The sequence below is a fragment of the Hyperolius riggenbachi genome, chromosome 3, assembly GCF_040937935.1.
Source record: "Hyperolius riggenbachi isolate aHypRig1 chromosome 3, aHypRig1.pri, whole genome shotgun sequence".
Lineage (NCBI taxonomy): Eukaryota > Metazoa > Chordata > Amphibia > Anura > Hyperoliidae > Hyperolius > Hyperolius riggenbachi.
The window spans coordinates 159,265,729-159,280,910 of NC_090648.1; the positions used below are offsets into that span (position 1 = coordinate 159,265,729).

Below are 15,182 nucleotides of genomic sequence, written 5' to 3' on the forward strand. Positions count from 1 at the left end.
AGCTGCTCCGTCACCTCCAGAGCCCAATTTACACACTCTGCACTGCCATAGCCACAAATTGCATTTTGGCCTATGGCAGTGCCCAAAACACCAGGTGCCCCTTGTGCCCAATTTATCTGCTGTGATCACAGTTTCCCTGCAGGCTCTGCATATGTGATCCTCCCCGCCACTACTCTCCACACATTGTACAACTCTCTCCTTAAAGTGAGAATAATACCACTTTAAACTCCTTCATTGAGCTTTGGTGAAAGTATCTGGGAGTAAGAAGTTGGAAGGCATAGGAAAGAAATGAGCATTAAACTAGTCAGTAACAATCTGGGTCCGTTCTGCCTTTGGGTCCAACAGCAGCTCCTTAGGGGAGGGAAGGCTATTGCTATCCCCTATGACGAGCCAATCAAAGACTTACAAATCAATCACCTCATAATACTGATCACATGATGTCCATGAGAATTGTTTGCAAATCTCTACTAAAGACAGGATCACTTTTTTTTTTTTTTACGTAGATAACCAATAAAATACATACAGTTTTGGATTGCAAGCAAATTGTACTCCGGTTGGAGTTGAGACAGTCGAAAACAGCAGGAAGTGTGTTGGATTGACTCAATTTCAAGTTGCATATAATGTGCATTTCACTGATCATCTCTACTGTTGGGGCATTCACTGATTTTCTAGCTCCTCCTAATGGTGCCCATACATGGTACAATTGTTTTCATCCAATCTTACCATTTGTATGTAGTATAAGAGTAAATTAAGTGAATATGCTGAAAGGATAATTTAGGCAGTTCCCTTATATTACATAGACATGGTAAGATTGGATGAAAAAAAATGTACCATGATTGGGCACCATAAAGGCCTAAACATGCTTGCAACTTGTCAGAAACAATGTTTGAGATTGTTTAGATCATTTCCAGAAACCTTCTGCCTGAATGCCCCAAATCCTATAGCTTACAGTGTTTAATACAGACCTTGGTCATGGCCCTCCCAATCTCACTACTGATCAATGGAGCCAATATAGTTATGGTCAATAATAAGATACAGGAGGGATTGCAGGCAATGCAATCATCTGTATAACAGACACCCCAGGTTCAGAGCACCTGAAATATTCAGGACAATAACCAAAGGGATATGCTGGAACATCATTCCTCCTGTCAAGCTGCATCATATTAAAGCATAATGCTAGAGCAATTATGAAAAAAACGCAAAATGAAGCAATACTTAGAAGGCAATATAACAACCATGATTTACTTAACAATTGCTTTACTCTTCTTTCTTCCAAATAAAAAGTTAAAAAGAATGAAGAATTGGTATTTAACAACACAGCATGTTACAAATTCTGCTTCCATTTGTGATACAGCAGTTAATTTACAACATTTATACAGTAACTAACTTGTGGTTCTACAGGCCTCGCTGAATAAGTGTGATCACATATTAGTTAGTTGTTGGTCTTAAATCCCTGCTCTGCCCACAAGAGCAATCCAGGGCTGTGGAGTAGGTACACAAATCATGCGACTCCGACTCCTCAGATTATGAAACAACCGACTCCGACTCCAGGTACCCAAAATTGCTCCAACTCTGACTCCTTAAACCATGACTTCACAGCCCTTGCAGGGCTATGAAATGGGTACAAAAATCATCTGACTCCGACTCCTCAATTTATTTAATCACCAACTCCGACTCCAAGTACCCAAAAACTCCACAGCCCTGAATGAAACGACTTTGAATTCTGCCTGTTTTCAATACAGAGCTCTCTCGTCATTAATTTAACAAAGAAGTTCACCAATTCCATATAGAAGTTATGTACTGACTGCTACTGTACTGACTGCAGTACTGACTGCTACTGTACTGACGCAGTACTGACTACTCTCTAGCACATAACAGAAAACAGTGTTTGGGGACATCGTTTCTTGCAGGCTCTTTTAGACTAAAGGTCTATACTGAACTGCCGTCTGTGGCTGACTTAGCCAAAAAATTCAGCATTTAAAGACATTCTTCCCCTTCCTGTTCTAAGTTACTCCATCGTGCAGCACACTATCACAGAGTAAGTTGTCTGTACAGCACTCGGCCCCTGAACTTTCCTCCAAGGGAGTAAATATAAGTCAAAAGAGTTTTATCTGTATGAGAAAACACTGCTGATAAGGTTTTAGTGCAAAAAATGTTTAAAGAGTCTTTACAGTACTTCTCTTTGCTTTGCAAGCAGCTCAACAAATCAGATTTTACTGTCACAGCTGCTGTTTAGAATGCAGTCTTAAAAATGAAGCCCTTAAACTGGAAATAAAAATGTGCGACACTGTTCTATGTTACTAATGTTCTTTTTTCCATTAGTAAAACTCATACAATTAATTATTGCATAAGCAGAACCATTTTTCTTGCATCAGTTTACATTTTGATCATCTTGAAAATAATGTTAATCTCATATCTGTAGAAATAACACATTTATGAACTATTTTTAACATTGTCTTACTTTACCTATATAGAGAGAAGAATCTTTCCGTCTGACATGGTCATCAATGTATGCTACTCCCAAAGGCTGCACAGGCGTAGCACCAATTCCCAGAAGCACTTGAGCTCCAATGAGAAGCAAGTACATCATATTGGTGGTGGTAGTATTTCTGCAGATAATCTCTGGTTCAGGAAGGTCTTCAGTAGAGGAACCATTAACAGCACAAACGTCTCTTCCTTCTGCTCCCCATCGGATTTCACCAGATTCATATTCATACTGGTGCGTCAGGAACTCAGGAAGGGCTGATAGAAAAGCTCCTAGAGCCATGACTATGCCTCCGCATCCAATCAAGCGTGGCCTGTGTCCCCGAGCTCCAAAGTAACTCACAAACAATATGAGAGCCAAATTCCCAATCTCAAAGCTGCTGGCAATGACTCCAACATCAGCACTCTGCAGGTTAAACCTTCGTTCCAAGGTTGTCAGCACACTGACCTGCAAGGAAAACAACACATTACAATGTACACTTTATGAGTTTTGACACCATAGAGAAATACGAGTTACAGTTCAATTCCATCCATTTTCAATGAATGAGTCCCTTCCCATGTTCCCAACTAACTTATCAATGTACCATACAAAGTCCTCTCAACCCCCAGGTCATATTAAGACTAATTACAATCCTATGAACCATTTCAGCTCTGATCGTGAGGTCCTGACTCTGCCTCCTCCCACATCCTCTGCACCTATCCCAGGAACACCAGTGCCAAAACACCATCCCCTCTACTCTCCCTTCCCCACCAAATACATCATACTCTATAGTATGTCTAAGGAGTCGTGTAGAATAAAACCTAATATTTTTGCAAGAAATAGCATGACTGAACAAATCGCTGAGGCTTTCTAATCTTCAATACAATAACACAATACAATAACATTTCTATAGCGCTTTTCTCCTATAGGACTCAAAGCGCTTAGGCTCTCTCAGATTCAGTAATTGGTAGTAGGATGAAGTATTCACACAACAAAAGTTATATTTCTGCAAATGCCAAACTGAACAAGAACTGATTAAACACACAAACTAGTACCCATCATGTAATCCGGTTGCACTCTAGTTTAAAATTACTAAATGTATGTTACATATGTCTAGTATAGTTAACTAAATCTGACTCCTGCAATTAATTCCCTGAACAGCATCTGGAAAGGGAAAGTAGCAGCAACTCCCTACACTGTGATGTCCTTCACACAAGTAAACACCACAGTGATGACTCATCAGTGTGCTGCTGCTCCGCAAAGCCTATTCAGGGAAATATCTACAGAAAGTCAAGTCAGGCTTCTCCCATTGACCAACTGTCATCACGTTGCATAAGGGACAGGATGTGATTTTTGGCCTATTTAATGCGTTAAGCAAACCAAACATCAATTCAAAAGAATCATGCAATGAATTACCTGCATAACACAAGAATTAGTATATATTTAGCTAAAAAGAGAGTGGAATCAATTCATCATTTATCAGATTGAGTTGTTAGGTACTCTGGTCTTACAACAAAATCTATAAAATGTTTCTTTCTGAGCTGACTAGTAAAATATTTTACAGTTACTTCAGTAATGCAGAAAGCTAGTAGCTGGAAGCCTAAATCCCTCGGAGTACTGAAGCTAAATTGTCATAATTCAAGCTTTGGATGCAAATCTTACCATGTCCATAGGTTGGCACCTTTAGTTTCTGTGGCTTTCTATTTACAAAAATATCTTGGCGAGCTAACTAACCTCCCATCACAACTGGACCTATGTTACAGGGATGGCTTCAGGCTAGTTTACCTTTAGGCAAAATTTTACCATCACAATCGCAGAGGCACTGCAATACATAATGTGATTTATCTCGTTTATACCAAAGCATTTTTCTCTAAATTTTGACATGACTTTTGTGCAATTATTTTTTCACAACGCGTTTTAATTTTGTTTGCTATGCAAATCTTAGGAAAAATGCAAACAGGGAAATTGCATGGCACAGCACTTTTCCTGTGTATATTTCTAATACAAATGCAAAACCTCAAAAAATTCTGCAGCCCAGACATTTGTGCTTGGGCCTTAATTAAATCGCATTAATGGAAACGTGTTTATGTTGCTGGTGTCATAATCTTTTGCAGATTGCAAATGATCTGCAAAATGTACCAAACCGCGTACTGTGGAAAAAAGCCTAAGTGACACTGACGAATTTTTCAATAGAATTTAAAGAGACTCCGTAACAAAAATTGCATCCTGTTTTTTATCATCCTACAAGTTCCAAAAGCTATTCTAATCTGTTCTGGCTTACTGCAGCACTTTCTGCTATCACAGTCTCTGTAATAAATCAATGTATCTTTCCCCTGTCAGACTTGTCGGCCTGTGTCTGGAAGGCTGCCAAGTTCTTCAGTGTTGTGGTTCTGCTATGAACTCCCCCTTCCAGACCCCTCTATGCACACTGCCTGTGTGTTATTTAGGATTAGAGCAGCTTCTCTCTTCTCTCTTATCTTTTACAAGCTGGATAAATCGTCCTCTGAGCTGGCTGGGCTTTCACATACTGAAGAATTGCAGACAAGGGCAAAGCTGTTTGCAGGAAGAAACAAGCAGCCTGAAACTTCAGTGCATGAGAACAGGGGGAAAGAAACACACAACTGATCTCTTGAGATTCAAAAGGAAGGCTGTATACAGCCTGCTTGTGTATGAATGTATTTTCTATGTGTGGACATACTGTACATCAACCTACTTCCTGTTTTGGTGGCCATTTTGTTTGTTTATAAACAAACTTTTTAAAACTGTTTTTAACCACTTTTAATGCGGCGGGGAGCGGCGAAATTGTGACAGAGGGTAATAGGAGATGTCCCCTAACGCACTGGTATGTTTACTTTTGTGCGATTTTAACAATACAGATTCTCTTTAATAGATATGGTAATTTCATATTAGGGGCCTGATTCACAAAGCGGTGCAAAGTGTTTGCACGCCTGTGAAAAGCTCCTTATCACGCCTAAACTCAGTTTAGGCGTGATAAAATGAAACTCGCGCAAATCGCCTGACACACGGTGCAGTTCGCGCGATGTGCCCATTAAACCCTATGGGCGCTGCAGGAGGAATTACGCGATTGTGTAATTCTTTTTGCGCGCGATAAAGAGCACAAATCGGTGCTAACTCAGCGGTGCAAAGCTTATCACGCCTAAAGCCTTTTAGGCGTGATAACTGAGTTATCACCGCTTTGTGAATCAGGCCCATGACCTTTTATTTTGTTACCAATCCAACCATTATTTTTTTTTTTTGCACAGCTGCACATTGTTTGTGGCTCTGGAGAGAGTGTTGCAATGAACAGTATGTAATCTGGGCTGGCTGCAGATTGCACACTTTATATATTACAGCCCTGGCACCATTACACCATAGCTATGGTAGGTACATGAGATGACAAGATTATTTCAGGGACAAAGTAAATGTTTCAATAATCTTTGTACAGCTCTGCTGAAAAATGCCAGCTGGATTTAAATAGGCACCACAATGGCATATTTTAACATAATATATTATTTGGGATATCCAATTTCACATTACATATCCTGGTTCCAACATCAGAAAAACTTCCCATATGTATTCATTGCTGTATATTGGTCTGTAACCCTGCCCTCCCAGTGATGTTTTAGCCTAGGCTATGAAGTCACAGCATTCTGCCCCAGAGGACTCTGGGAGAGCAGGTGTTTTATTTATTTTGCTCATTTAATAACAAACAAACATTCTGCAGTGATGCACCATCCCAGTAGTAAAGGGAACCAAGGAAATACAATGGGAAAACATTGATTAAATAATTTATAAAGTAATACTGGAGAAAATAAGTCATTTTATTAAGTTTTATTCAGTAAAGTTTCCCTTTAAAGTGTACCAGAGATGAAGTGAATTAAAAGTTTTATACATACTTGGGGTCTCCTCCAGCCCCCTCCGCACCGGTCGCTCCCACGCCATCTTTCTCCTCCTCTTCGTTTGTTTGGTAGAAGCCCTGTTAATTTGTCAAGTCGCAACCCAGTCGGCACAGGCGCAGTTTGCCCGCGTACGCACCCTGTCTCGCTCTCACGTCTGGGAGCGCCCTGCGCCCTCGGCCACAGGAGCGTGTGCACATGGCCGGGCCACACATGTGCAAGCACGCCCTGACCCAGCCAAGCTAACGGGACTTCTACCGAACAAGCGAGGAGGCGGAAGAAGACAGCATGGGAGCGATCATTGGGAAGGGGGTTGGAGGATGCCCCAGGTATGTATAAAACTTTTATTCCACTTTGGCTCAGGTTTCCTTTAAACTTGTTGAATAAATATCCTATGAATTAGATCATGATATTCAATGGACTCTGATTACAGAGAGGTTATGGGGTTACTGTTTGCTGTTGTATAATGTGCCACTGTTGGCGCACATCTGCATACGCAGCAAAGTGCTTATTATCATGCCTGTGACATTTGCGACATGGCAATTGTGTTATGTTGCTGTATACAGTCACTACAAGAGAACTAATTGCCTGCATTTTACACACGGGTGCTTCTGCTATAAGCTATGTGAGCTAATTATCTACCTTGACATTTATGTAAAAAAGTACATACATCCTGCCATTCAAAGGCTGGTTCCCTGTCACCAATATACTGCTGCTTCAAGAATCTTTACATTGTTTATTGCAGTCACAGAGGCAATACTTTATTTCATGTTTAAAAAGTATGTTAGAAAATGTCATGTATACATTAAAACATTAATAAGGAAAATAAAATCTGTCTGTAAAAAATGCTTGAAGAGTGAGTGTGTGTGTGTGTGTACGGTGTGTATGTGTGTGTGTACGGTGTGTGTGTGTGTACGGTGTGTGTGTACGGTGTGTGTGTGTGTACGGTGTGTGTGTGTGTACGGTGTGTATGTGTGTGTGTACGGTGTGTGTGTGTACGGTGTGTGTGTGTGCGGTGTGTGTGTACAGTGTGTGTGTACGGTGTGTGTGTGTGTGTGTGTACAGTGTGTATGTGTGTGTGTACGGTGTGTGTGTGTGTGTATGGTGTGTGTGTGTGTGTGTGTGTGTATACAGTGTGTATGTGTGTGTGTACGGTGTGTGTGTACGGTGTGTGTGCGGTGTGTGTGTGTGTGCACGCATGCACGTGCGTGCATACCGTATATTCCCGTCTGACTCACTAAATAAAAGTATAGAGGTTGACTTATACGCGAGTCACAGGCAACACTGAGCACACTGATAAATGTGTGTGCTATTAGTGACATTTCCATTTGCACCAATTTACCCAGTGGTAAGTGACACTTTCTTGATAAAGGAAATGGCAAGAGAACACAGGTCTAAAATTCCTGGCCACACCAATTATAAAGGAAAGGGTTGAAGGGGGATGTTGAGGGCTGCAGGAGGGGGGTGCTCAAACATTGCTGAACTTGGGGGCCTGGAGGAGTTATTGACTGCAATTAAAGGACAGCGAGAGGATTAATGGCTGCAATATTGTATGCAGTGATCAACCACTCCTGGTCCCCAAGTATTGCTGTTAATTCCTCCTGGTTCCCAAGCGCAGCCATTAACTTTGCTGAGTAGACTTATACATGAGTCAAAAAAAATTCTTACGGTAAGAGTGTCAATTATTGGAGTCGACTTATACACAGGTTCAACTTATACTTGAGGATATATGGATATATAGATATATCCATATAGATATATATATATATATATATATATATATATATATATATATATATATATATATATATATATATATATATATATAAAAAATAAGGAATATCTTTTTAGTCTCATATTGTTTTATTGTCTCTATATGTTCTTCTTATCTGTATACTTCTTTATTCTTTTATCTCCTAAAGTGAATGGGTAGGGAGGTCAAAAATTACCCCTTCACGTTTTTACATGGAGAGGAAGCAGAGACATCTGGAGGACCCCTTATTAAAAAGGTTATTCCCAGATTCCACCATAATCTCCCCAGGGCCACCAAGAGGTGATATTAAGCCCCTTGTCTCCCCTACCTATAGACCACATGCATTGGTAATGTCAGTGAGCTCTACAAACCCAGGGTTATTCCAGCATGCAGAGTTTCCAGGAACACAGATGTGTTGAACGGTGGAGCAGGGAGAAGTTTTGTAATAAACATTTTTGGTCATGCAGTAAGCTCGCTCAATATTGGTCAGAGGTAAGGACCCACTTTGATGGATATTTGTTATGATCAGGTCTGCAGCGTTTACTGCTGGCTGCAGTGGTATTGCAACCCAAGCAGTTCTGATGTCATTACATGCATTTGCTTGCATAGTTTGGTTTGCACTTAAACTAGTTGCTGATTCCATCTGCAGTCGCTCTGAAGTTAATGACAGTTTAATATGCTTTTGTGTAAACAAACATTGTCTGCTGCAATGGAGGGGCAATCCCTTTCCTGCAGGCTGCATATCATTGTCTGCCTTTTCCTGCTGTCAGCCTGTGATTAATTACCATTCACTTGTGTGGGAATCTGCAGGTCTGCTCCCATTGGATGACCTCAGTATAAAGAACTGCTTCCTGCAATGCTTGATGGGCTACCATAGTCTCAGATTCTGTCTGTTACTCTGCTCGTGCCCCACCTCGTTCCTAGTCCGTGTGGACTGCGCTGACTCCTGCGAAGAGGTCAGCGAGTCCTCCTAGTTCTGCTCTTGTTCTAGAAGTTGTTACTCTGCTTGTCTTGTGTCATATATTGGTTCATCGCCAATATATACGCATACTTGCGCATTTTGTTATTTTCCTTGTATTTGTGTTACGTTGATACATCAGTGTCGCTGATATATACGTACACGAACTGTTTATTTCGTGTGTTCAGTTAGTCAGCCTTCCAGCACGTTTTGGTAGTTTGCGCGTATCGTGAGCACCCGTGCTGAGCTAGTATCCTGCTCCTGGTCCTGTTTGTGGATTGCGTTCATCTCTGCGAGGAGATAACGAATCCTTCTGAATCCTGTCATGTTACCGCTTGTGGATTGCGTTCATCTCTGCGAAGAGATAGCGAATCCTTCTGAGTCCTGTTCTCTGTATTGCTCCAGTGCTAGTCAGTGTTCCTGCTTATGTCATATATCGGTTCATTGCCGATATATACATATGTTAGTCAGACGTTACAAATAGTTTCATTGATAGCTGTAATTGTAATACGCTAGGAAAACATACTTATTGTATATTTGTCTGTGTTACGTTCATCTATCTTGATCCTGCTATTTCCTGACTATCTTGTCCTGTCTTTGTGAGGCACGCCATCGCTGCAAACGCATTGGCTGCCTCATTCCAGTCTGTCTTATTGTGGACGCTTGCTGTCACTAAGTAGTGGCTAGTTAAACAAGCGTTCATTCTGTCTACCTGTCCTGATCTCCTCAGTCCTGGTTTATGCGCTCAGCGCTACTTTGCGCTGACACGTTATTACGAAAGTGTTGTTTGTGGCTGTTCGGATCTGCATCGGCTCTGTGCACCACAATCTCCTATTGGAGTCAGTCCTCTCCTCCACTAAACTGGGGATATCCTGATCCCTTGTGCTGGTGTGTGTACCTCCTTCACGTCAGCTTATGTGTTGCATGCTGACTGTGGAGATTACACCTCCAAGCTTAACAATATTCTTCCTCCTGTCTCCCCTGCCTTCTTCTTACTGCACCATAACTCAGGGTCCTACAAAAAGTACAAGAAGTTTTTTTTACCTGATATTTGATCAATGCAGCTAAAGACTTACCGTAATAGCCAGACATTGGAAATCTTGACTTTTGGAAATCTAATTCTCCCTCAACTGTTCAAGGGTGGCTTCGTAAGGTGGACTGGATATAAAAAATGGAGGATCTTACTCTCTCTTTCCAGGGTAGGAAGGAACAATTCTGGAAGACCTGGTTTGACTGGCTTCAGTTTAAAGATACATCCCACTATGCCTCCCATATCTAATTAGAGCCCAGCCCTCTTTCTCCCCTTTATTTTTACATGAAACTATCGTGCTAATCATCCCCTGGCATTCTGGGATCTGGTGGTGGGTAGAAAGGACAGTGGTGTACTTCTTGTGGGACAGGAAGTATGTCACTGGGATTCCCTGGGTTTTCCACCATATCTCTGTCGCTCTGTGCAACATTTTTTAAATGCATGCGTTGCCCATTGACTTTAATCCCTTCTGACCACCATGGGAGTCCGGCGGTAACAAGTTTTTGCCCCTGCGTCGGCCAAGCAGTGGGCCGCAATAAGTATAAAATGTCTAGTTGACTTTTATTGTTTATGCGACTCCTGGTGGTAACAGAGAGAAACGCAATGCAGACATCCTAGGCAAGTGCAAGATGGGCCTCAATGTTATTCCCACTATCTTATGCTGTGAGCACGTGTTGCTGGGAATTGGCAGCCAGTGGCTTTGTAACAAAACAGTCTGGTCTGAAAAAGCCCTCACAATTTACTATGACTAATTTTCCTCTTTTACCGTGCTGCTAATTTGTATATAACGCTGTGAGGCTGCACCATATAATTTCATAGTACCACACAATTTCTAAGAACTGGAAGCATGCCAGAGAAATATCTTGTTTTCAAAGAAATGTTTCCAGCCCTGCTTCACGTTACTTAATTAGCTAGCAGCATGAAGCGTTCGTAAGACATCCAGCAATAGTAAACTGTGATAGATCGGAACTCCAGTCATTAAGGCTGATAAAAGAGGATATCTGAATTCAGCCAAGCTTCGAAACCTCAACATCAATCTCCTGTCACTTCTTGTTTATTTGCCAGTACTGCACTGAAAATGATGGCATGTCCCCTCTCCGACCATTATTCATGGCTATGATACACTGGGGAGGGCTGCGCAGCACTCTCTGCAGCAAGGAAAGGTTGTGTTTTAACAAGTGCTCACTAAGGGACAGCTGCACGAGATGATATGCTGAATCATGTGCATTTCACAGCTACAGCATGAAGGACATCAGAGTCTTCACGATGCAGAGGAAGCAGAGGATCCTGCCAGACACCAAGCAGGTAGACAGCATTAGCAGCACATCTATAGCGCAGCAGTACAAGCTGAGCCAGCCAGCCAGAACCGTTATATGACATTATAGGGCCCAAGGCACAAATCCCATCAGCAGGCCTCTGTGGTGCTCTAGCAAGGCAAAATTATTACGCTCGCTGTAGATGCAGAGCTACGGTTCACATTCTGGATATGGATTATGACTTGCCCTAAGTATTGCTTCAAAAGAATAGCTAAGGCAGGGTTTAGAATCATACGTGTGCACTGCCTTAGAACGTCTATGGCCTTATTCACATTGATAGTTTTGAGGACAGTAAACCACAGTTATTTTATGACTCCCAAAACTGCCGTCAGTGAACAGGTAAGGAAAACTAACTGCCAGTCCATACATACACAGTTGGAAGTTGACATGGTTGAGGCCAGTCAAGAAACCAAATCAGGAGACCAGTAACCTCCTCAACCAGATGTGTATATAAGTTTTAATCACGGTGGCGAAAGCAGATTTCAAGATTTGCTAAATACTTGCTCTAGCCCTCTGTAACCCCTGCCAAACTGCCTTGAAAAGGACTGAAAACCCCAAGTCAGGGTCGGGACAAAAATCTGCAGCTCAGAGTGGTAACCCCAAACTTGACTCGTGGTAGCCGCCAGGAGGTATGGAGAGTCAGTGCAGCATGGCGTCATTCCAACTCACCTCCCCGGGATCCAGATGCTGAAAGCCATTATTCTTCTGGTCCTCAAAGGCTCTTGATCCCTCCAAAGAGATCACCATCTGTCATCATGACAACAGACAGTAATCTCACTATAGGGGTAGACACAGTGGATGGAAGGAGAACAGCAGGGGAGGTGAGTAAGTGCAGGGCTGCCACAGATCTATGTAGCGGTACATTTTTTTCCCTGCTTTTAGGGTCTAAAAGCTTGGACCCTAAAATTCAGAAGTAACCTGCTAGGGAGGTTAAACACTATCAGTCTGATCGGAATTGATTCCTACCACACACAACAAATAGATTTTCAAACAATGCTACTCCTGCCTACCCTGATAAACCTATCTTCCATCTGGTCCAATTTTAGGTGAAAAGGAATCATTTTGGAAATTGATTCCCTGCAGATTCGAACACTCTAATCGCATCTGCCAGAAAATCGTTAAGAGTGTGTGAGCACCTTATGTGTGCGTGGTTATCCGCATATTGCTTGATGGCCACCAGATCAACCAGCAGATAGATCCCTATTTCATTGAATCGTATCAGAGAAGGATCTATTGCCTGCCCACACACTGCACACCGATTTCCAATATATTTCAGCATGAAATCTGCTGGAAATTATCCTGCTTCCGCCCCCTCAGAGTATATGTATCCCCCATGCCTATGTGCAGTGTTGAAAGCTCACTTGTTTGCTGACATGATTCCTGGCCTCCTCTGTTGTCCAGTCTCACAGGAAGCATTTGTACTACATGAAACCAGCGCATGTAGTGACGTCCTACAAGGCTGGTGTCACATGGCACAGGCAATCATGGTGACGCTGCAGGAAGAGGCCAAGAGTCGCAGCAGTGGACAAACAAGCCTTCAAAACTGCACACGGGCACAGGGGAATGTCAAACATATACACTTGGGGTGACACCAGCCGGGGGTCCGTTGGTTACTTTCAACATCGAATGGCGTTACCACCAAAAATGTCCTTATTTCTTTTCTCCATTGGATATCCCAGAAAGTAGAGTGCGTGCAAAGATGTTATGTATAAGAAGTCTAGAAAAAAGATGGAGGCTGGCACCACCAATAATTATTTATGCTCTTTTTGTTACATTAGCAAGATGTCAAAAAGCTGGCTACAGGGCTTAAGAACGGGTGTAAGCCAGAGGCAGCAGTCTGTCGCCATTAGCCCAGCAAAGCTTTTTGACATCTTGCTAATGCAATAAAAAAAAGCATAAATACTTATTGGTGGAGCCAGCCTCTTTTTTCCTGGATTGTGGACCCTGGAGTATGATGGTCTTTTGGGCTTGGGCACACCAGTCCCCATTTTTTGTGAGTGCCACTCCTCTCCACTGTTTTTTATGTATAAGAAGTCTATCTGTCAAGATAGGCTTAGGCTATAGTGTTTCTTAAATGTTTGCAAGGGAAATAGTAAGTGAATTAGGTTATATGATAAACATGCCTCCAGATGAGGGTTCATCTCAATGACATGCAGATTTATGGACACACAACTACTGCAGGAAAAGGCCACATGCTGGATAGGAGGAAAACATAATAATTACCATATGACCTTCTCCACCACCTTGGCTATGGTCTTACGTCTGTTTGTCTTTTATTAAGCTAACAATACAAATTAAATTGATATTATAGGATTTCTCTGGCCTCCAGGGGACCTGCTAGCAATGCAGCTCCAGACAGGTATGATTCTTCATAATGAGACCAAGCAAGGCTGCTGTGCTCTATCACATCTTCTAAATGAGGATGACCTTAGGAAGACTTTGAATGATATTTGCATGGTGCTTTCTAATGTGTTTACCTTTTTTGGTACCAGTAATGACAAGCAAATCATCATTACAATTCCCTGGTCTTTACCCCTTGACCTCCCTGTCATGCTCTTTATAAATGCCCTTGTTAAGTGGACCTTTCAAGTGAAGTTAAATGCCAGCGTTAGGATAAATGCATTTCCCCTTTGTATTGTATAATAAGTTTCCTCCACACCTTGATTATAAGCCTGATTGGACAGGGTCCTCTCATCCTTCACTGCTTAATGAGGTATTATGAGATATAGTGCTATTTTCAACAACAGTCTTCTATTTATAAACTTATAAGGCCCCTTTTATACTTGTCAACTGTGTTGCCCCGTGTTACGCTTTCCCACCGCATGGGCCATGCAAGTCTATGGAGACTTGCACACTAAGGGCCTATTTCCACTACACACGGATTCTGGATGCAGAAATCTGACTCCAATTAATGCCTATGGGAAGTCTGCATCAGAAAAATCGTGTTTAGTTCAAACAAGCCCATAGACATTTATTGGAATTAGTTTAGTGGAAACAGGCCCTTAACCCAATGCAACACGGTATGCCAGAAGTATCCAAACTGACACATTCCTGATGCAAAGTCTGCAGTCTGATGCCACATGATCCGTGCCTACCATATGGATTAAGCAGCAATGTAAGTCAATGGGTGATACTGTAAGTGTAAATTATGGGAGCGCGGCGGTGCAAAGCGGCTCTCCTACCTGGACCAACAGGAATCCCAGTGACATACTTCCTGCACGGCAGGGAGTACGTCACTGAGTGAGGGGCGGCGCTATGCATATGACGCTGTCGGCACATGGTAGTGCAGGGTTATATGAAGGCTGCTTTCTGCGGTGCAATTAATAGGTGTGGGACCGGCCTAAGAGTTCTTTGGCCTCTCAATACATTTGCTGACTCCACTATACATGGGTGGCTGCAATGTCGGACTGGGAGTTAATAAAGCTGAGGAAATCCATTTGCTGGCCAAGCAGCAGTAATCAGGTGTTGCTGCTCACAGTGAAGACTTGCTCCAGGTTTCTATTGGGAGTGATAACACAGGGTTACTGCTGCTTGGCCAGCATGTGGATTCCCTCAGTTTATCCAGCTCCCAATCCCACACTGGGTGGCTGGAATTCTAGCTCTGCAACACCAGGCTAAACAGTTCCAGATACCAGCCAGCTTCAGAGTGAGTCTATGGAGTAACTTAGCATTTTCAAAGGTGGCCACACCACAGTTTTTTTAATTTCCTCTTTAATTCAAGAATTATAATCAATGTTTCTGATTGACTGTAACATTTCGAAAATC

At 42.2% G+C, this 15,182-nt stretch overlaps 1 protein-coding gene across 1 annotated transcript in view; it reads right to left on the bottom strand.

Annotated features, from left to right (window-relative positions):
* SLCO3A1 (solute carrier organic anion transporter family member 3A1) overlaps positions 1–15,182 on the bottom strand; it is a 383,290-nt gene that overhangs the window by 320,495 nt on the left and 47,613 nt on the right. Inside the window, exon 2 of the mRNA XM_068275155.1 lies at positions 2,467–2,932. Coding sequence (XP_068131256.1) covers positions 2,467–2,932 — 466 coding nt within the window. The remainder of the gene's footprint in view (positions 1–2,466; positions 2,933–15,182) is intronic.